Consider the following 22,935-nt stretch of genomic DNA (forward strand, 5'->3'; position numbering starts at 1 on the left):
CGGTCAGATCCCACTGATGAAGTGGTCTATACGGACCCACATCATTACAGAGATGGGTGGGTGGATATGCTTCATAATATTTCTCTTCCAAAGAGATCATGTCGAACTTGGTCGTGGCGCTATGTTGTAGTTGTTTAATGAAGATGAATATGTATGTGGTAAATGTATAGAAAAGTATGGAGGGACCTTAGGGACCACTCACTGATGAATTGGTCTGTGTTAACATAATTATCCCGGACAGGGTCTGTATGGATCGTGTTTATCTCTGTGTAATAAAGAGTAAGCACATTACAGCACAGGTGCTCGCTTATTCTCTATGGTGATTTAGCAGTACCCTCTCCCCCTGTGACCTTACAATCAATATCTATAGCCACGTGCACACACACACACACAGAGAATTACAACGTCTACTGCGAATAACCACATCAAACAATGTGAGGCGTTGTTTCTTGTAACCGAAAGGTTGCTGGATCGAATCCCCTAGCAGACCAAATTTGTCGTTCTGCCCCAGAACAAGGCAGTTACCCCACTGTTCCCGGTAGGCCGCCATTGTAAATAAGAATTTGTTCTTAAATGACTTGCCTAGTTTAAAAAAGTTGTGTTTTTAAAAAATGTAAACATCAAAATCTTACTCCAGGGGGAAAAGATATTGATAGTGATATTTCTGGCCTGTAGGAAAGATGGGTAAATATTTGTATTTATTTAGAGTGAGGAAGCCAGGAGAGAGGACTCTGGAGTTAATTCCACTAAACGGAGCAGTAATTTGCGGTATTAGAAAGGTATTAGGTATTTAATGGGCCATAAACGGCGAAGAGAAGCCGAGAAGAATATCCTTTCCTGAAGAGGCAGAGACGTGTTCGGTCTCCCAAGGTCACACCAAGCAAGGCCATACTGGAAGCTATTGTTCTTCTCTGTGCCCTGAAAGCATGTTTAGCATTGCAAATGAAGTCAATAGATGTTGCAGAGGGTGAAGGGATTTGACCAGTCAAGCTCTGGGCTGTTATTGTTCGAGGCATCAGTTTGTTTGGTGAGCTCAAGTCTGTGGAGAGGGGAGCTACAGATGATCAGGTCACACAGAGCGAGAGAGAGTAGAAATCAACTGTATATGAACCGTATGTAGAATGTACATGAGATGGAGTGATGATGAAGAGAGAGAGAGAGAGAGAGAGAGAGAGAGAGAGAGAAATAGGGAGGGGGTGGTTCAAAGCGGGAGTTTGAAGCTGGAGTAGGCATCTAAGTCTCCCCATGTAGGCCCGGTGGGCAGGTGTGACCATGCCCTCCATTCACCCTGCACCTCCTACTCTCTCATCCCTCATTCCCCTCTCTTATCTCCCTCACTAGTTTTAAGCACCAGCTGTCAGAGCAGCTCACAGATCACTGCACCTGTACATAGCCCATCCAACTACCTCATCCCCATACTGTTATTTATTTATCTTGCTCCTTTGCACCCCAGTATCTCTACTTGCATACTAATCTTCTTCACATTTATCACTTCAGTGTTTAATTGCTATATTGTAATTACTTCGCCACCATGGCCTATTTATTACCTTACCTCCCTTATCTCACCTCATTTGCACACGCTATATATAGACTTTTTCTACTGTATTATTGGTTGTATGTTTGTTTATTCCATGTGTAACTCTGTGTCGTTGTATGTGTCGAACTGCTTTGCTTTATCTTGGCCAGGTCGCAGTTGCAAATGAGAACGTGTTCTCAACTGGCCTACCTGGTTAAATAAAGGTGAACTAAATAAATGTACCCGTCATCTCTCCCTTGGTGCGAACCCAATCCCTCTCTCAACCGCCATCCCTCCATCCCATAGACTACACCTGTTTCGCTCTCAATTCAATTTCAATTTAACCTCTTACCTCTACCTGGGACGCTTGCGTCCCAACTAGAGCTCTGGAAATGCAAATGCACTACGCTAAATGCTAATAGTATTAGTTAAAACTCAAAAGTTCATTAAAATACACATGCAGGGTATCAAATTAAAGCTACACTCGTTGTGAATCCAGGCAACAAGTCAGATTTTTAAAATGCTTTTCGGCGACAGCATGAGAAGCTATTATCTGATAGCATGCACCAATACACTACAACAGAAAAGCACAGCAGGGGACGTAAACAAAATAATTAGCATTTCGGCGTTACACAAACCGCATAATAAAATAGAAAACAGTCATTACCTTTCACCATCTTCTTTGTTGGCACTCCTAGATGTCCCATAAACACTATTGGGTCTTTATTTCGATTAAATCGGGCCATATAAAGCCAAGATATCGTTATATGTAGACTGTGTGATAAACGAAAAAAACAGCGATTTCACAACGTAACGTCATTTTTTAAAATTCAAAAAGTAGACGATAAACTTTCACAAAACACTTCGAAATACGTTTGTAATGCTACTTTAGGTATTAGTAAACGTTAATAAGCGATAAAAATCATCCGTAGGCGATGTACATATCATTAGCTGTCGTCTTGGAAAAAATTTCAGGAGAGAGCTCTTCCGGAATGATCTGGGCGGAGACCGGAGGTACGTCGTGCCCCTCTTTCGGTTCAACCAAGAATCAAAGAGGATTAAATTCGACTGCATGGGGATGCTGTGGGAGTTGAATGCTCGGTCTTATCTAATTCGGCTCACTGTTAACAATTGCTGGAAGTGGCGCAAGGATATTTATTTCCATTTTCTGTGATCAGGTTTTCCTGCGCTTTCCGATGTAACGCACGTTATGTAATAGCCACAGTCGTGATTTAACCAGTTTTAAAAACGTCCGAGGGTTTCCTATACACACATTCTAACCATATGAACGTACTATATTCCTGGCATGAGTAGCAGGGCGCTGAAATGTTGCGCGATTTTTAACAAAATGTTCAAAAAAGTAGAGGGTAGGAGCAACTAGTTATAAGGGGCTTTATTGGCAAGGGAAGCATATGGTTACATTGCCAAACCAAGTTAAATAGAGAATAAGCACAAGTGAAATAAACAACAAAAAATGTACAGTAAACATTACACTCACAGAAGTTCCAAAAGAATAAGGACATTTCAAATGTCATATTAAGTATATATATATATTCGGTGATGTAATGATGTGCAAATGGTTAAAGTACAAAAGGGAAAACATAAATATGGGATGTATTTACAATGGTGTTCTTCACTGGTTGCCCTTTTCTTGTGGCAACAGGTCACAAATCTTGCTGCTGTGATGGCACACTGTGGTATTTCACATAGATATGGGAGTTTATCAAAATTGGATTTGTTTTTCGAATTCTTTGTGGGTCTGTGTAATCTGAGGGAAATATGTGTCTCTAATATGGTCATACATTTGGCAGGAGGTTAGGAAGTGCAGCTCAGCTTCCAACTCATTTTGTTGGCAGTGTGCACATAGCCTGTCTTCTCTTGAGAGCCATGTCTGCCTACGGCGGCCTTTCTCAATAGCAAGGCTATGCTCACTGAGTCTCTCTCTAACTGGTGATGGCTCTCTCTCTCTCCGTCTCTTTCTCTAACTGGTGATGTCTCTCTCTCTCCCTCTAACTGGTGATGGCTCTCTCTCTCTAACCGGTTGATGGCTCTCTCTCTCTCTCTCTCTCTCTCTCTCTCTCTCTCTCTCTCCCTCTAACTGGTGATGGCTCTCTCTCTCTAACCGGTTGATGGCTCTCTCTCTCTCTCTCTCTCTCGCTGAGATGTCTCCATCTCTCCTGTATCCCTCCCTTTAGAAAAGAGCAGTGCCTCTAAACTACGTTTCCTCACAAGAAATGTTGACCTCTCTCATCCCTCTCTCCATCTCTCGCCCCATCCCTCTATCCCTAGGACTAGTCATTCACAGCAGTGTGAGGTCAGTGGTGATAGCAGTAGAGACATCAGCATGGTAAAACATGGGCTCTGGGCTGCTTAGTTAGGGCCAGGGCCACTTATATAGTCCCGCTGCCATGGTGACTCAATTCAGTTTGATATGACATGTCCTTCAGGATCAGCTGAGCACGGGGCTCTCGGAGTGTGCTCCAGATATTGTATTATACTGTATTAGCTCTGGATAAAATATAGCCGGTCTGTTGAGAGCCATGTCCTCATCTGGATGAGTTTATTACGGTCTTTTCATTGTGTAGTTTGCAGGCCTTCTGGTCTACCCTTGAGAGATGAGGGTTGGGGAGAGAGCAAGATGAATTTCTCTTTTATGAAGATTCTTATTTGGTCAGGCTCAAAAAAATGTGTTTGCAGGAAGATCTTGATTAGTTTGTATTGATCCACATGGGGCACAGGGAGCTCGTCCCTGATTGGTTGGCATCGCTCGTCATGTTTTTTTGTCTGCGTCGAATGAAGTCCCGTTTGTTTCTAGGGAGAGAATAGTGCAAGTCACTGATTCTGCCCCCGGTTAGCTATTAGCATTATCCCCTATTAGATTGTTGTCATCCATAGCTGTGCTGCTGCTAGCAGACATGGTGCATGGTTACAGTTTGAATGAGAGGAAGTGATTGTGTTCACTTCATTGGTTTCCTCTCCCTCCCTGCAAAGAGAGAGGTGTCAGAGGGCCGCGATCCCAAATGGCACCCTATACCCTATATAGAGCACTGCTTTTGACTGTGGCCTAGAAGGCTCTGGTCAAAAGTAGTGGACTATAAAGGAAATGGGGTGCCATTTGGGATGCAGGCCCAAAGGTCTTTTTACACAAATACACACTTGTGTGATAACCTTGACACACGGAGGGAGGGGAGCGCAGGACTTAGCCACGGCTTTTCCTTGGCAAGTCCCGTGTGGATTTGTTTGGAAGTGTCAGAATGTGGGGGAATGTTAGTGTGTGTGTGTGTGTGTGTGTGTGTGTGTGTGTGTGTGTGTGTGTGTGTGTGTGTGTGTGTGTGTGTGTGTGTGTGTGTGTGTGTGTGTGTGTGTGTGTGTGTGTGTGTGTGTGTGTGTGCACGTGTGTGTGTGTGTGCACGTGTGTGTGTGTGTGTGTGTGCACGTGTGTGTGTGCACGTGTGTGTGTGCACGTGTGTGTGTGTGTGTGCGTGCGTGTCCATAGCCTCACAATGTGGACCAGTCCTAGAACCCATAATGTGTAAAATTCATAGGACTGTTAACAGGGACCATATGGTGACGGGGGATGTGAAGGATCGACCGTTATACTTTGATATTAACACACTTCCTCACTGGATGGGTTTTATAGTCTGGGAACTGGTGATAGCTCTGCTTTGCTAGGATCTGGGTTTAGCTGGGGGTGACTTCAACCACGTGAAGGTTCTCGCTTGTTTTTCCACTCAAAGTCGATTCAAATTGTGATCCAAATGTATAATTGTAGTTTCGACGATGTAAAAATTGTATTATGCATGTGTCGGCCTCTGTCTCCCTTTGTGTCTGTCTCCCTTTGTGTCTGTCTCCCTTTGTGTCTGTCTCCCTTTGTGTCTTGTGTGGAGTGTGTATGCATGTGTACTATAAAATAGATGTGTGGAGTTACTGTCCCTGATTCCACTTGTGCTATTTGCTGTTAACACAGTTTAGAATGGGGCATTGAGATTAAACACCCCTAGTGTCTGGGGAATGGCGCGTTCTGCCTGCTTCCACTCATTACCCCGCTGCCCTTAGGGCCAAACCTCCACGGCCTGACAGGGAGAGAAAGAATGCTATTGATCCAAACTCGCCCAAAATAACCAAATCATTTCATTTTGTCATCTTTAAACTGTCTGCCTGCCAGGCTTTGAAGCAGGGAGCTGAAAGACTGGAGAAGTGTCTTCCTTTTATCTTCAGAGAAACAGATCCATTTTAGCCACAAGTAGCCCATATGTCAGAGCATGTTCCTCAGAACAGCAGGCTCTTCACATGGCCAATCCTCACTGGAATGGCATTTCTGCCCCAGTACTATTTATGTTTTAGTAATCTACTAAAACTGAACACGCTGGATTTTTCTTGAAGGACAATGCCTAAGCTAGTTAAATAGTCTCAAAAGAAAATACTTAACTTCCCAGTAGTGATGTGCGGGTCAGCTGTTTGTTCACCTGCACCCACCTGCAATTGATAACAACCCATCCGCAACCACCTGACTATGCGATGAAGTGAAAATCTGAGGACCGCTCCCGATCCTAACCCACTAATAGTCCGATAGAAAATGTGCTGTACAGTGATTTATTGCTTATTTATTTGACCCTTTTTCTCCCCAATTTTGTGGTATCCAATTGGTAGGTACAGTCTTGTCTCATCACTGCAACTGCTGTACTGACTCGGGAGAGGTGAAGGTCGAGAGCCGTGCGTTCTCTGAAACAACCGAGCCGCATTGCTTCTTGACACAATGCCCACCTAAACCGGAAGCCAGCCGCACCAATGTGTCGAAGGAAACACCGTACACTTGGCGACTGTGTCAGCGTGCACTGCGCCCGGCATGCCACAGGATTCGCTATTGCGAAGGACATCCCTGCCGGCCAAACCCTCCCCTAACACGGACGATGCTGGGTTAATTGTGCGCTGCCCCATGGGTCTCCCCGGTTGCGGCCGGCTCCGACATAATCTGGACTCGAACCCAGAATATCTAGTGCCACAGCTAGCAAAGCGATGCAGTGCCTTAGACCACTGCGCCACTCGGGAGGCCCCGGCGAACAACATTTTTTGACAGGCCTTTTTAGATAGGTTTATGTTCCTGCTGATAATTTCCGAAATGTTGAAGGCGATTTGTTAGTCAAATGGTCTCTAATTAGATACAGTGCCTTCAGAAAGTTGTCATACCCCTTGACTTGTTCCACATTTTGTTGGGTTACAGCCTGAATTTAAGATGAATTATATAGATTTAAATATCTAATTTACGTAAGTATTCACACACCTGAGTCAGTACATGTTAGATCACATTTGCCAGCTATTACAACCGTGAGTCTTCCTGGGTCTATAAGAATTTTGCACACCTGGATTATTCTTCGAGAAATGATTTAAACTCTGTCAAGTTGGTTGTTGATCACAGCTAGACGGCCATTTTCAAGTCTTGCCATAGATTTTCAAGCTGGTTTAAGTCAAAACTGTAAATAGGCCACTTGGGAACATTCTATGTTGTCTTAATAAGCAATTTGTGTATATTTGGCCTTGTGTTTTAAGGTATTGTGCTAATGAAAGGTGCATTTGTCTCCCAGTGTGTTTTGGAAAGCAGACTGAACCAGGTTTTCCTCTAGGACTTTTCCTGTACTTAGCTATATTCTGTTTAGTTTTATCCTAAAAACAAAACTCCCTAGTCCTTGCAGATTACAAGCATACCCATAACATGATGCAGCCACCGCCATGCCTGCAAAAATATGTGTTGTGTTGGATTTGCCCCAAGGACATAAAGTGAATTTCTTTGCCACATTTTTGTACATTTTACATTAGTGCCTTATTGCAAACAGGATGCATGTTTTGGTATAGTTGTATTCTGTACAGGTTTTCTTCTTTTCACTCTGTCATGTATGTTAGTATTGTGGGGTAGCTACAATCTTGTTGATCCACCCTCAGTTTTCTCCTATCACAGCCTATTACACTCTGTAACTGTTTTTAAAACACCATTAGCCTCGTGGTGAAATCCCTGAGCAGTTTTCTTTCTCTCCGGCAACTGAGTTAGGAAGGACGCCTGTATCTTTGTAGTGACTGGGTGTATTGATGCACCATACAAAGTGTAATTAATAACTTCACCCTGCTCAAAGGGATATTCAATGTCTGCTATTGTTATTTTGACCAATCTACCAATAACTACCTTTCTTTTGCGAGGCATTGGAAATCCTCCCTGGTCTTTGTGGTTGAATCAGTGTTTGAAATTAATTGCCCGGCTGAGGGACTTTGCAGATAATAGTGTGGGGTACAGAGATAAGGTAGTCATTCAAAAAATCATGTTAAACACTATTATTGCACATTGAGTCCATGCATCTTATTATGTGACTTGTTAAGCAAATATTTAGGCTTGCCATAGCAAAGGGATTGAATACGTATTGACTCAAGACATTTCAGCTTTAAAGTTTTTATTAATTAGCAAACATTTCTACAAACATAATTCCACTTTGACATTATGGGGTATTGTGTGTAGGCCGGTGACACAATCTCAATTTAATACATTTTTAAATGTGGAAAAGGTCAACTGGTGTGAAATGTACTTATCTTGTGTTTTTAAAGACGTTTAGAGACCGGAGAGAAATTGCAATAACAAAACAAAAAAAACTGGGAAGATTATTTTTGTACATTTATCAAAATTACCAGTTTTGGGGAAATTAAAATCTGTTAAAATGACCCAAAATGTATTTCATTAAGATTTCAGTTCAGCTTTGATTGAAATACTATCAGCTTGTATGATGCTAATCAAGATATCACCTTTGCAGATGGTCCCTACCTGTACATTCATTCTCTCAAGATGCTGAAAGAAAGAAATGATATTTCTCCACTCCTGTTCCTGAATCAAAATGTACATTTGGTGTATAGTTTTACTCTAAGAAATGCTTCATTCTACAGGAGTTAATATTATATTAGGCTATGTGAGAGATTATAGACCTATATTCATTTAGCTTACTGTTCCATTTAACCCATATGAACAATACAGTTCCCTTGACGTGCCATTTTGAAGTCCCCATCTTGTGACTGTCAAATTTGTATAGCGCCTCTCTATTTAATTCAACTCTGACAATTGTCCTTTTTGCCTCATTGGATCTACATGAACTTTTCTGTCCAAGATCCCAAAAGCATTTGGCGTTTTCTTTATTGAACCGTTTATTTAACTAGGCAAGTCAGTTAAGAACAAATTCTTATTTACAATGGCGGCCTACCCCGGCCAAACCCGGACGACGCTGGGCCAATTGTGTTCCGCCCTGTGGGACTCCCAATCACGGCCGGATGTGATACAGCCCGGATTCGAACCAGGTACTATAGTGACGCCTCTGGCACTGAGATGCAGTGCCTTCGACCGCCGTGCCACTCGGGAGCCCTAAAGTCAGATAGAATTGGAAAGGAAAACCTAAATGTAGCCTATAGATATGAATCGCAAATGTTTTATGCATTGTTATTTCTTTATTCAACCCGCCTGCCACCCACCCGCCCTTCGTCCACACTATGTCATGACCCTAAACCCGCCCGCCCGCCCCGCAGATATAACCGCGGGGACTGCGGGTTATGAGTCATCACTTCGCATAACTACTTCCCAGCCCCTTGTCTATTTTGCAGTTGAGTAACACACACTGTTTCATGGACTTTTTTTGTTGTTGTTGCGAACGTTGCAGTGTCTTTCTCCTTTAGCAATAACATTCACGACTGCTTTGACTAGCCAGCGAATCAAACAGGCGCCCGGGATTTTCACAGCCAACCAACACACCCAAGACTGTTGATGTACCATCTAAGGGATTCCATCCATGTGTTCCTAATAGGAATGTTTTTATTAGAATATTTGTTTACACAGCTTTACCGTACCTCTCCTCTCCTTAGTTAAGAGGGGGAAAACAAATATCTCTGGTGCTGAAACAGAACGACGGCAAACTCACTGAATCAGCGTGAACCAGGACCGGGGAAATAATGACATTGCTCTCAAGTAACACTGGTCGCAAGCATAATGAGTTATGTTAATGGCCAAGAGAGGGAGAGGGGGACAGAGCGATGCATGGTGTTCTCCCATTGAGGGACCACATGGACCTTGTTAAAACCACAGGCATCATAATCAATATGGATGCTCGGCTGATGCATACCTCTGTTATGACTAGAGACAGATATTCAGAGCAATTTGCAGACACAAACACCACAGTAATTGTTGAGGGACTAAACTCTGGGCTCTGAGAAAAGGATGAGTTATGTGTAAAGTTTCAAGAAGTTTTTCAGAAAAGAGATTTTGAGGTCTAACAAGCCTATTGGCCAGTTCTTGTTATTACATACAGTTTCAAGTTCAGATGGAAGGAAGTAAGAATCATGACATGGCCTGTGTTTGTGAACTGAAATGAAAGGACTTTACTAGAATGACCACTTCCTACTTGACCTTTTCCTATAATATACACTACTATATTAATGTCCTTAAAATTGTATGTTTATTTTTGTAAGGTCTAAAATATCAGAGCTAAGTCGGTAAGATATCATTACATTGACTTGTCATTCCTTCCGTCTCTCCCCCTGCTTTGGTTCTCTATTTTCCTCTTTGGTTAGGCTTGAAGGTCAAAGTTCACCAAGTGATGGAGTCATTTGCCATGTGTGGTCAGTGGTGTAATCTTAAATCTCATGCCGCCGTGTGAAGGGGTATTGATCGGCGGTCTTAACTGAGCCCCCCCCCCCTCCTCATCATCTCTTCATCTCACTTTTAAAGGGCAGGAGCGAGAGAAAGTGGCGGAGAAAGCAAGAGTGAGATAGAGGGTAGAAGAGTGAAAGACGGAGACAGTCCACTAAAGATGTGAAAGGAAACTCAGCTGTGCCCTTCAATGAGAAAGTATGGAGGCAGACACACACACTGGTGTATACTCTTTTAGCTCTCTGTCTCTCTCTCTCTTTCACTCTCTTTCACTTTCTCTCTCTTTCACTCTCTCTTTCACTCTCTTTCTCTCTGTCTCTTTCACTCTCTCTCTGTCTCTCTCTCTCTCTCTCTCTCTCTCTAGCTCTCTCGCTTTCATTTTCACTCTCTCTTTCTCTCTCTCTCTCTCTCTCTCTCTCTCTCTCTCTTTCTCACTCTCTCTGTCTCTGTCTCTCTAGCTCTCTCACTTTCATTCTCGCTCTCTCTTTCACTCTTTCTCTTTCTCTCTCTCTCTCTCTCTCTCTCTCTCTCTCTCTCTCTTCTCTTTCTCTTTCTCTTTCTATTCTAGTCAAGACCAAGCAAGGTTGTGTAAGTTTTGGATTCTGCTCAGTTTATTTGATTCCGTTGATTCACTCTCTTTCTCTTTCTCTCTGTCTCTTTCACTCTCTCTCTGTCTCTCTCACTCTCTCTCTCTCTCTAGCTCTCTCGCTTTCATTTTCACTCTCTCTTTCTCTCCCTCTCTCTCTCTCTCTCTCTCTCTCTCTCTCTCTGTTTCTCACTCTCTCTGTCTCTGTCTCTCTAGCTCTCTCACTTTCATTCTCGCTCTCTCTTTCACTCTCTTTCTCTCTCTCTCTCTCTCTCTTTCTCTTTCTCTTTCTCTTTCTATTCTAGTCAAGACCAAGCAAGGTTGTGTAAGTTTTGGATTCTGCTCAGTTTATTTGATTCAGTTTGATAAAATCCTCCTCATCCCCCTTTTTTTCTCCTCTTCTCCTCCTGTACTCCTCTCCTCCTCCCATCCTGCAGCATTTACCCTCCAGTCGGAGGAGGTTAACAGAACCACATGAGATGTGTACCGAGAGGTGTAGTGCTTTACTTAACCAAGACTGATTCCTAATTTCCCAGATCTCAGAATACGTTGTCCCTTTAAAGGGACAGGGTCAGGGTGTCCTTGTGTTGATTCCAGGGGCAGTTAAAGGGGCCGTTTTCTGGCCTACTGTAACCCCAACACAATAGCCCTGTTGTCACTTTCCTTATGGAATTCCTCATGTCTCGGACTCCAGTAAGCTGCTCTGGAATCTGTTCCTGCTTGCTTCCGGAGATTTGTGCGGTACTGTACTATATCTCTTCCCGTCTCAGGAAAAAAGCAAGATCAGCCTGTTGAGATCAAGTGAAGCCTACATCAGTCAACAGGTCTTTTAGGATTGCTTTATTCTGACCCATACTAGTCTATGTGGAAAACCAATGTACACTGGCTCTACAGGGCTGGATCAGGAAGGAGTTTCAAGAGCTCGTGACATGTTTAGAATACCAATGTGCCTACTGTCCCTTTTGATGAAAGGCCTTTTCTTTTCTTTTTTCTCTCCAATGCACATCTTCATGTTTCTCCTGGTTAGATAGATGTTTCATTAGATACATCTGTTATTTAGGGCCAAAACGCACAGTACATCTTTGAACATCTTCCAATGTGAACAGTCTATGATGATTGAAGGCTGAATTGATGGCCGGTCACAACCAGTGTATGTAGACTGTCACCGTTGTCTTGTTGTTGCCAGATCTTATAATCTACACTGAACAAAAAAATATAAACGCAACATGTAAAGTGTTGGTCCCATGTTTCATGAGCTGAAAGAACAGATCCCAGAAATTGTTCTGTACGCACAAAAAAAAAAAAAAAAACGTATTTCTCTGAAATGTTGTGGGGTTATGGTATAGGCAGGCGTAAGCTAAGGACATCGAACTGAATTGCAGGTTATCGATGGCCATTTGAATGCACGGGGAAACCGTGACGAGATCTTGAGGCCCATGTTTGTTTTTTTTTGTTAGTATCCGTGACCAGCAGATGCATATCTGTATTCCCAGTCACGTGAAATCCATAGATTAAGGCCTAATTCATTTATCTCAATTGACTGATTCCCTGATATGGTCTGTAACTCAGTAAAATCTTTGATATTGTTGTGTGTTGCGTTTACATTGTTCAGTATTAATCCCTTCGGCTCCAGTAATAGCATGGCGACAGTACATACAATCCCCATAGTCTTATTACGCCCGAGTACAACATATGACAAATGAAATAGCCGTTACTTAATGACAGGACCAGAACTTATTTTACACAAGTAGTTTGATGTGATATTACTTATGATTAGGGGAAATTCCCCTGCATGTTTTACAGCGCTTTTCCAGGGTGCTCGTTTGAGGTTGAAAGGAGCGTTTCCTGTATTGTAAACACTAAAGCTATTATTCTATTATAATGTTCTGTTTTAAGTTAGTTGACCATTTATTTACCAATTCACTATCTTCTCTAGGAGTGTGTGTGTGCGTGTGGTGTTTGACTCCTAAATATATCAAACTAAAAGAGGATTTGTGTTCAGTGATGTTAAAGCCATCTATTTCTCTGGGACCGTCTCTGCCCTCTGGGGTCAGGAAATTCCTCCTTCCCTGTGTAGATAAAAAAAAAAATCCAGGCATGCTGGGAGAAATTGGGGTTGCCCTGAACACATTCCCCATGTTCTGTTTGTCACACATGATGGAGTGGAGGGTTTACTAACATAGTTGATCCAACCCCGTGCTGACCCACAGAGCTTTACCTCTGTCTCTGGCACTGAGGCTGTCGCTCGCTCTGATGCTGTATAGGTGTTTTCGTGCGTGCGTGCGCGTGTGTGTGTGTGAGAGAGAGAGAGAGAGATTCAATGAGTCATTGCTCAGGGATGTAATCTGGTAACGAGAACCAGACCCGGACTGGTTTCTCTTTAGGTACCAGATGCTAAAGAATTGCAGTCCCTTCAGAAAGTATTCATACCCTTTGACTTATTCCACTTTTGTGGTGTTAGTCTGTATTTTAAAAAATAATGTCTCACTCATCTACACACAATACCCAATCATGACAAAGTAGAAACATGTTTTTAGACATTTTAGGAAATGTGTTGAAAATGAAATACAGAAATATCTCATTTACGTAAAGAATTCACACCCGAGTCGATACAAAAATTCAAGCTCTGTCAAGTTGGTTGTTAATCATTGCTCGACAACCATTTTAACGTCTTGCCATAGATTTTCTTGTTAAGCAAATGTTTACTCCTGAACTTATTTAGGCTTGTCATAACAAAGGGGTTGAATGCTTATTGACTCAAGAGATTCCAGCTTTTCATTTCTTATTCATTTGTAAACATTTCTTCAAACATAATTCCAGCTTTTACATGATGGGGTATTGTGTGTAAGCCAGTGACGCTTCTCAATTGAATCCATTTTAATCTCAGGCTGTAACACAACAAAATGTGGAAAAAGTCGAGGGGTGTGAATACTTTCTGAAGGCTCTGTACGAAGACCATCTGCTGGTGACGTACCCACTCTTTTTCATAGCATGTTATGCCCACTTTATGTGCCCTTCACAACCATGTCTGTTCTGTTCACACTCGTTGCCTTCCGCCCTGTTCTCCTCTCCTTTTTACTCCCTCCTCCCCTCTCCTCAGAGCTCTTATCAGAGCCAGAGAAGTATCTGCTGTCCGTCCAGTCACTCGTTTAGGAACTTTACAACTGCAGATTTTCCTGCAGGCACTTTTAGGGCCACTATAAATCCAGCCTGTTTAAACCCAGCCTGTTTATTAAACGTGCTTTTACTGAGATATTTGAGGCACAGCATTCCTCAGCTGCTTAAACTGCCCTTTGAAACATTGTCCCCCAAATGTATTTAGTAGGTGAGTGATGCACTCTGTGGATGGGAGTGGAAAGAGGCTTTGGCGTTGGCTGTGTTTGTCTCTTTTGATGTGTACGGAGAGAGCATAATGAACAGTACAAATGGAAGGATGTTTTGAGTTGTAGTCCATCTCTGATTGAGTGCACATTTGGTTAAATGAAACTCTTTATTTCACCTTCATCTAAATACTCTTCCTCCTTCTGGATATCTGACCTGTTTTACTTGCACTGAGGTGAGTTTTGTATTTTTAAAACTTGTATCTGGGAACATGAGTTCCATGTTCTCTCTGTTTAAAGGGAGTCCCAGAGAACATATGCCAGGTATTAATGTACTCCTTTCCTTATCCACCACAGTTGTTTCTCGTATTCTCCCGTAGACTCAGGATCACTCCATGTGGCCAGGTCCGGGTCTGCTTTAGCCCACTCATGACAACAACAACAACATTAGGGGGAAAAGACTGGCAACCAGTCTGCTCTTCGTCCTTGTCCCCTGATATGCATCTTTTGCTTGTGTATCTGATTATCGATTTACGAGCCCCTTTTTCCCATGGACGCCACGGTGCCACCGTGCGCACACGCCAGCGTTTGTCATCTTTACGAGGTGTTTTAGTGACGTGGTTACTCACGAAAGGCCCCGGTGCAGGTGGTAAATGTATATTTTACATGGTGATGGAATACATTTGCATGTGAGAGTGGTTCTTAAAACCCCTGGCAGTAAAAGGGGGAGCAGCAAGGCAGCACTCTCTGAAAGGTCACCTTTACCACCGGCCAGTCACTGCTAGCCGGAACGATGGCTGAGGTGCAACGCCAAGGAACAGTTGTCGATACACAGACACTATTGAGCTCTAAATCACAGATAGGTGGGACATGGTGTCTGAGGAACACTTGTTCAGGAAAAGAGATGAGACTTCATTTCACAGATCCTAGTCTTTACTTGAAATGGAAGTGATTTACCCGATGTTTTCACTCAACGTTTTCACTTGTTACTGATTAAGAGTTGCATCTGTTTTATCCAAATGAACGAGGGGGGTTTTAATGGGGTATTGGAAAGGATTGTCTTTGTCCTGCCTCTGTGTGTCTGTGTGTGTCTCGTTCTCTCTCTCTCTCTCTCTCTCTCTCTCTCTCTCTCTCTCTCTCTCTCTTTCTCTCTCTCTCTCTCTGTCTCTGTCTCTGTCTCTCTGTCTCTCTCTCGTTCTCTGTCTCTCTGACAACAGCACTTTGTCATGTCAGACAACATTAGGATCCACAGGAACTGCATCTTTGAAGTTAAACTGGGGGAAAATATCCTAAGTATAGGCCCTGGCTCCAGATATGTGTGGCTGCCGTCTCAGATCTGTATGTAAGATGAAAAGCACCAGCCTGTTGCAATATGCTCTATCATACTATGGCTCTACAGTTTCATATGGATCTCTTTCAGAATAGTACATCAGGGTTTGGTGAAAACACCCCCAGACACAAAGCGCTGAGTAGTGACCTTCATGTCTCTACATAGACTCTGGCTCACAATACAAAGTGTGTGTGTGTGTGTGTGTGTGTGTGTGTGTGTGTGTGTGTGTGTGTGTGTGTGTGTGATGGTGTGTGTGTGTGATGGTTGTAAATACCAAGCAGGTGTGGTGATGTCATCATGTCTTGGAAAGGGCACGGCTTTGTTTTATAAGGGACAGTGAAGAGCTCAGGGTGGTACAGGGGATTGGATTGATTTATTTTGAAAAAAGACAGGCATAAATCCTCTAAGATTGTAATGATGCTGTAATTCATATTTCATGCATCACTTTGTTTTATCCTTCTCCCTTTGTGTTTGAACTTGTAATTGTATTGGGTTTTTAGTGCATCAGATCAGGTATATTCATTATTTAATAACAATGTTTTACCTTTATACATTATTTGCTATATAAAGGTAATGTCCACATCATCTGTGGCAGGTTCTCAAAACCTCCCATGGAAATAAGCCTTTATATGGCATTTGTAAAAAATTCAAAAAGTTTTAGACTCAAACTTCTCACAAACAGAATAAATCTAAATAAATATCCTGAGTTAACTTATTTCCTTTCAATTTTTTCCAATGTGTATTAATTGGTTCTGCCTAACAGGGAAAAACAGTCAAAAAGACAGAACAGGCGTAAAAGAACAAGACCAAAACAAACCAATCATCTGAACAGAACAACACAGGTCATTGAAATACTTTCACACACACACATCAAACAGTGATAGTGTTACGGCTTAAATAGTTGTATTGTTGCAGCAACTAGCAATTAGCGGATGATTCAGCGCTTTGATTGGGAGCCATTTTGTGTCAAGCCTGTTTACGCTGCACACAGCGCTGCACTAAATTAGCATTAATGAAGGTAATGGCCTCCCATCACATTGACAGGCCCATTTTTTAGATCCCTCGTAATTGTAATTAAGGCCTGATTAACGAGTTTGTTGGGGGAATCGTTCTATTCTCCTCAGTACAATATAGCGCACATAATATGTTATCAAAGCAATCAAAGGCTTGTCATTTAGTTCTCTAATGAGCCTCTACAACAGGCGTTCCCAACCTAGGGGTCACCTGGGGAGGGCATGGGACCTTCCTTTATTTAAGGGGTCACTTAAAAAAATAAACAAATTCATGATTGTATATGCCGATCTATAACGACGTATAAATCCACAATGCTTTTAGGCTAGAAACAAAGGGGTAGAGTGCCCAACAAAGACGTATCTCTGATACATGGATATCTTTGGCTTGTCTCCATGTCATTCAAAAGCTGAGCTACGACCTTCTAAATTTGAGGAGTCAAGGAAATCGGACATGAGAAGTAATCTTATACAATGGGTTCTATTTTCGGCTGCTGTTCAGCCAGCGTAGATGTTTGCAATTTCGACCCTGTAAAGCCGGTGTTGTGCCGAAAAGCTCCCCCCCTGCCAGGATCCGCGCACGCACTCAATTCTTCTTTGCTGCAACTTGCTTGCTAGTTGAGATTTCTGATCACGTTATTTTTTTATGTCAGTTTGATCGCGGGGGGAGGCACTAGTAATGTCTGCAGTTTTCAGTTTGGCTATTTGTGTATTAGTCTAAAAATACATCTCTTTGCCAAAATTCACCATCTCTCCCATTGTCTTATTCGACTAGTAGTTGTTCTGAAATGTTTATTGCTTGCCTACATTTTATTCCCTCTATGTTTAATATAACACACATGCATGAATTATTCATGTGGGTTGCCTATCCTGACGTGAAGTTTGTTCTATAGAAAGCATTTGGCTTGTATCTATCCCCATTTCCAAAGACAGCCTCTTGCTCCTCCTAACATAGGCTATTGAGATATTTCTGTCCTATAGCATCGTATCAACGGTAGGCCAAGGCTATATCTTTCGCATTGAGAACGTGCTTCACACGTACAATACAATTTACAGGAGCCTAGTATTTTCTATTTGAGGAGAAGTGCGCTGCATGAAGCCCTTTACACGTTGACATGAATTACAACAGTGTTGACTGTCAACACTCCAAACATATTGAGGAAACACTGGATGTTTTTTGCTGTCACTCGTTATTGTAGCCTATGCTATTTAATAAACGGTAAAAAAAAAAAAAATCAAAAGGCACTCGCACATCTGAGCAATCTTATTTGCCTTCTGATGAGGGCCGTGAGCTTTTTAAATCTCGGTGATACTATCAAGAGCAGTGTGCGGTTTCCTTTTTCCTTTTTTATTTAATAAACTGTAAAATCAACCCACAATGGACTAGGATGAGAGTATTATTTTCCCCCAACCGAATTAGGAGTTGACTATAATGCAAAGACCGTCAATAACTTACAGAATGTGTATTAAGCCATGGAACGCCTTGGTTGGCCAGTGTGTGGCCAAGCCCTCTACAGACAACTTTATTCACCAGAACACAGCCCTTTTAATAAACAGCTGTGACAATAGCAAAACTATTTCTGATGCAACCCTGGACCTATAGCGCTTACCACCGAGCAATTAGATTGTAACATTGTGTTAGGTTTGTTATAATAGAGAAAAAATGTGTGACTCTGTTGCTATCAATTGATTTATTCACCTTCTGTAAAAGAGAATATGTACAGTACCAGTCAAAAGTTTGGACACACCTATTTGGGCTGCAGTTGGACCGCAAGAGTGAAGGAAAAGCAGCCAACAAGTGCTCAGCATATGTGGGAACTCCTTCAAGACTGTTTGAAAAGCATTCCAAGTGAAGCTGGTTGAGAGAATGCCTAGAGTGTGCAAAGCTATTTTCGTTTACTACATGATTCCATATGTGTTATTTCAGAGTTTTGATGTCTTCACTATATTCTACAATGTAGAAAATAGTAAAAATAAAGAAAACGTTTGACTGCTACTGTATATTTAAATTGAGGGTTCAAATAAATTCTATTATAATAATAAAACATATTTGGTAGCGGAATAACATTTGGGGAATTCGGGTCATGGCTTTATTTTCCTTATTTATTGTTGTTGTTGTTATAATCATAATTTAATAGCCAACCTAAAAATGTGTCGTTTGTCTTGTTAAACTACGTGGAATCATCAACATTTTCCTACGCCTCTCGAATGAAACAAAATCTATGTTTTGGTGGTGTAGATAATATCGGTGGTGTAGATAATATCTCAATAACCAATATTAAAAAGGGAGGGGGTGGAGTGACATTTTGCTAATGTGAAAAAGTGGGCCCTGGGGGGAAAAAAGGTTGAGAACCCCTGCTCTACAACACATCAGAATCTTCACTTCTTCCTTTGCTATTCTTTTTCTAGACCAGTGGGGAGTCAAAACCAGTCTCCAAGTTTCACACTGCTGGTTTTCTTTTTTCTCTGATAGTTCGTTGGTTGAATGTCTCGGGTTGCTTCCATAAATTTTCCAGAAATCCTGGTTGAGGGATTCCGGATTTCGGCTTATTCCCTCCTGATTCCGGGAATGTTCCAACCGGAATTTCTGGAAAACCTGGGAATTCTGGGAAAGTCACTGGAATTTGGCAATCCAGAGATTCTCTCACCTGGTGTCCCAGACCCTGATTAGAGGGGAAGGATGAAAACCAGCAGTGCTACGGACCAGGCAAGCACGTTTTGTGTGAGTGCATGTGTGTATTTCTTCTCATGGAAGTGTGTGTTTACACATATTTCCTTTGGACAGTGTCCTGATGCCAGAGTGAGACACCAGCAGGGTGGGTTGTGGTTAACATCCTTCACCCCTGTTGTGTCCTGAGCGCTCCTAGGCCTGCTCACTGTCAGCCAGGCTCAGCCTAGCTGTGACACCCTGCATGATGGAACCGCTGGGAAGGTGCTTGACTACTTGTTATTCCCTTGTCCTTTAGAGCATGAAGAGGACTAATTAGAAGAAGACGCTCGTCTTCCGTCTCTCCGCCCACTCTCTTTCAGTCTGTCTCTCTCTGGGAACTCTCTCTGTCTCTCTGTTTCTTTCTGTGAACTCTCTTTGCCTCTCTCCTTGTCTCTCTCTCTCTATCTGGGAACTCTTATTTTCTTTCTCTCTCTCCTCGTCCTCTGGTTCTCTCATGAGATCATTTAGACAGACATGCTCTGCTGCTTAACCACCAGACACTAAAGCCTCAGGTGGACTGGGCTGTCAGGCCACAACTGCCTCCTTGTCATCGAGGCTCAACCGTAAGAGAACAGACAAATGTTGTTTGATTAACGCGAATCATGACGTCTATTCCTCTGCCACCTCATGCGTCAATAATATCACCAGCCGTCTTACTACAAAAAAGTAACATATTGTGCCTTTAATGCGTTTTGTATTCTGCTGTTGTGTTTACAGGTGAACGAGGAGACTGTGGAGAGGCTGGTGGTGCAGTACCCTCACATCGTGTTCAGTACGGTGATGCAGGACTGCAAGAGAACCCTGGAGAGAGCCTATCAGATGGGCTGGAGCCCCAACACATCCAACGCCTCATAGCCACCGCTGTAGCCCCCCACCCCCCTCTACGCACACACACACACACGCATGCGTATACATTGCCGCACACACTGACATAGGCGTGTGCACAGTCAAAGTGAAAACTCACCACATGGCCAATCATGTTTACTTCAAACATACTACTACAAACACTTAGTAATACCTTCACACTCATTTAAACAAACCGGTTGATCCACATTTTCACCTTCTGGAAAGATGTCTGTAGTTTTGGGTTGTTTTTATTTTTGTAGATGTATTTTATTTTATCGATGGACCTTTTTTGGATTCCATTGTAGTTCAGTCATAAGTCATAGACAAATCATACTGTACATCACTGTATACCTCTGTCTTAGGCTTGTGTATCAAAGAACTGCATTGCCCATAGTGCACTTCTTTTGACCAGAGCCCTATGTGGCTGTAGTCAAAACTAGTGCTACAGTGCATGGTGATAGGGTGTCGTTTGAGGGTTGACTTTTGCTGTGCTGGCAGTTTTGTGAGCCTTACATTTCCCCCTGACTCCAGTCTGGATGCAATAGCAGACTTGCGGATATGGAGTAGCGACTGAAAACAAGGAAACATTGTTCTTAACATGTTAGAAAAAAACATTATACTCTGGTCTCGTTGACCATTAGGGCTACATGTTTTGATCACTGTGAAGTCAATGTCGTTTCATACTGGACGTGTTTCTACCTTTTCTGTTGGATGTTCATACGTGTGTCGTGTTTCTAAGGCCCCGAGGGTTCTCTGACCATGTGACCCGATCAGGAAAAACTCCCGGTCCAAGATATAGGCTAGTTTTTCCCTGGTGAGCTCAAATGGGCAGGGTAAACTCCCGACCTAATATGAGGTTCCCGATATGGAACTAAGCCCCATCTGATGGACCATAACTATGGCTCCCTGATAAAATGCTACAGGTGAGAGATTCAATCCAGCTGCACGGGAGAACTGCAAGGAAATATTGTTCCGGCTCACTAAAAATGTATATTTTCATTCCAAATCTTAATATGCTCTTGTTTCATCTAGTAAATGTCATGTCATTCACACAGTTGATGGACATTTGTGTGGCACAGGAGCAGTGTTGGATATTGGTTTGTGCAGTTTAGGTTTCATTGAATGCCATCCCTAATCATGGTTACTGTCACAGTACTCAGTGGGCTCAACATAGAAGTTGCAACCCTGGACCTATAGCAGATGATCCTAACCCTTATCCCAACCTTTAACCATCAGGGAGATGAATCCATATCTGACTCTGGACCAGTGGTCAGGGGCAAAGTCAGCCTATCCAGAACGGCTCCGCATGTTCCCAAGGAGTAGTTTCTCAGCACTGAACACGAGTAAATCAGAGAAACTCTCTACTTTCACTGATGGAAACCTACACTTTTAAAGTCATCCTCGTGAAATGCTATTTGTTTCTCAATGACTTACCTGGCTGAAGAAAGGTTCGATACTTCAACTCTTCTGACAGAAACATTGTCTTGAAGATGTCTGTAGTTGTTCTTAATGTCAAAACAAAAAAGGTAAGAAAAAAATGTACGTAGATGGGTCTGTCTTTCTCTGATATTGTTTTTTTTTTAAAATCTTTCTCTCAGTTGAAGATGATGTTGTATACTGTACCATTAGTATGGTGTAATAATCAATGGTTTGGGATTGTGCTCGGCTGTATGAGAATTTGAGTGATTTCCACAGTATGTATACTCGACTATAGGATTATACTTAGCCCACAATATTGGTTTTGTTTGAGCATATATTTTCAGAATTAGTTGTGTGGCCATGCATTTACAGTATATCTTTGTTCGCAATAGGATCTAAGATACTGGCTCAGAACGTATAATCATGCCCTTTATGGAAATAATAGGTGAGCTCTCTCTCACTCTCTCTCTCCCTCCCTCTCTCGTTCCTCATCTGTTCCTCATCTGTCAATGGTATGTTCATTAAGCAAATAACCAGGGTATTTTTCTATGGTGATAACCAACTGGAATCATTTTTTTTAGATGCTGTCACTCGACTGTATACACTAGTCGTTTTCCGAACTTAGGATAGGAAGTAGCACTGTAATATTTTTTACAGAAATGTAGAGATTAGAGACAATTAAGAACACATCCCTTGTCAGGACTTGTTGACTTCAGATCGAGTCCTCGTTCCCCCACCAGTTTTTTTTTTTGTTTTGTAATCTCAACATTAACTTTCTTTTTCTCTGCTTGATGTTGGCACTCTTGATCCCTGATTTGTTAAAGCAATCAGTAAACAACTGGATTTACATACAGATGAATAAAACACTACTACTTAAAGCGCTCTCTCTTTCTCTCTCTCTCTCTCTCTTTTTGTCTCTTGTTTCTGTCATATTTTTTGCTCTCTGCTTGATAGAAGAAAGAACCAAGTGAAATTTAAAATGAGTCTTTAACTCATGCTACATGAAGTGTTCTCCTCAGCATCAAATCGGACTTTAAAATAAAGCATAACACAAGTAGATTTTCAAATCCTCAAACTATCCACTCTGTTCATATATACAGTTGCATGCCAAGACCTAGTAGCTGTACCAGATTCATTCCTCAGAGTGTGACACCTTGATACTGTGAATATTCAGCAGTTCGCTCATATCTGAATCAACCAGTCTCTGTCTCATTGCAGGGAAACTTGTGATTTCAAGGTCAGCACTTTGTTAGCATCATAGCAGCCACGCATCTGAGATGAGGCGTCAGCTTGCCTCCCAGCATGCTGGTGACGTTCTCAAAGCTCTAAAAGCTGTCATTCAATATGTCCCCCATCGTTGACGATCAAGAGGAGGATATTGTCCCTTTCAAGTGTTCTTTTCGCTGTTCAAGGTGTTTGTTTCATGTCGGAGGATGAAACGGGGAAGCTAATGTCAAACAGGAAGGGAAAACTCTCCCTGAGATGACTGCTTCCTGTCTTAATTCAAACGGACAGCCTGAGTTCACAGCT

The 22,935-nt window shown here is 42.3% G+C and overlaps 1 protein-coding gene across 3 annotated transcripts in view; it reads left to right on the top strand.

Annotated features, from left to right (window-relative positions):
- Window positions 1–22,283, top strand: part of fbxl17 (F-box and leucine-rich repeat protein 17) — a 314,946-nt gene extending 292,663 nt beyond the window's left edge. For 2 of the 3 annotated variants that reach the window (XM_029638371.2, XM_029638370.2), the window contains one exon: window positions 19,858–22,283. In XM_029638371.2, the coding sequence (XP_029494231.1) occupies window positions 19,858–19,995 (138 nt within the window). In that variant the 3' untranslated portion in view covers window positions 19,996–22,283. The remainder of the gene's footprint in view (window positions 1–19,857) is intronic. The other variant, XR_003860846.2, reaches the window with a different exon arrangement.
- The last annotated feature ends 652 nt before the right edge of the window (window positions 22,284–22,935 follow it).

This window comes from Oncorhynchus nerka, linkage group LG27 (genome assembly GCF_034236695.1).
Source record: "Oncorhynchus nerka isolate Pitt River linkage group LG27, Oner_Uvic_2.0, whole genome shotgun sequence".
Lineage (NCBI taxonomy): Eukaryota > Metazoa > Chordata > Actinopteri > Salmoniformes > Salmonidae > Oncorhynchus > Oncorhynchus nerka.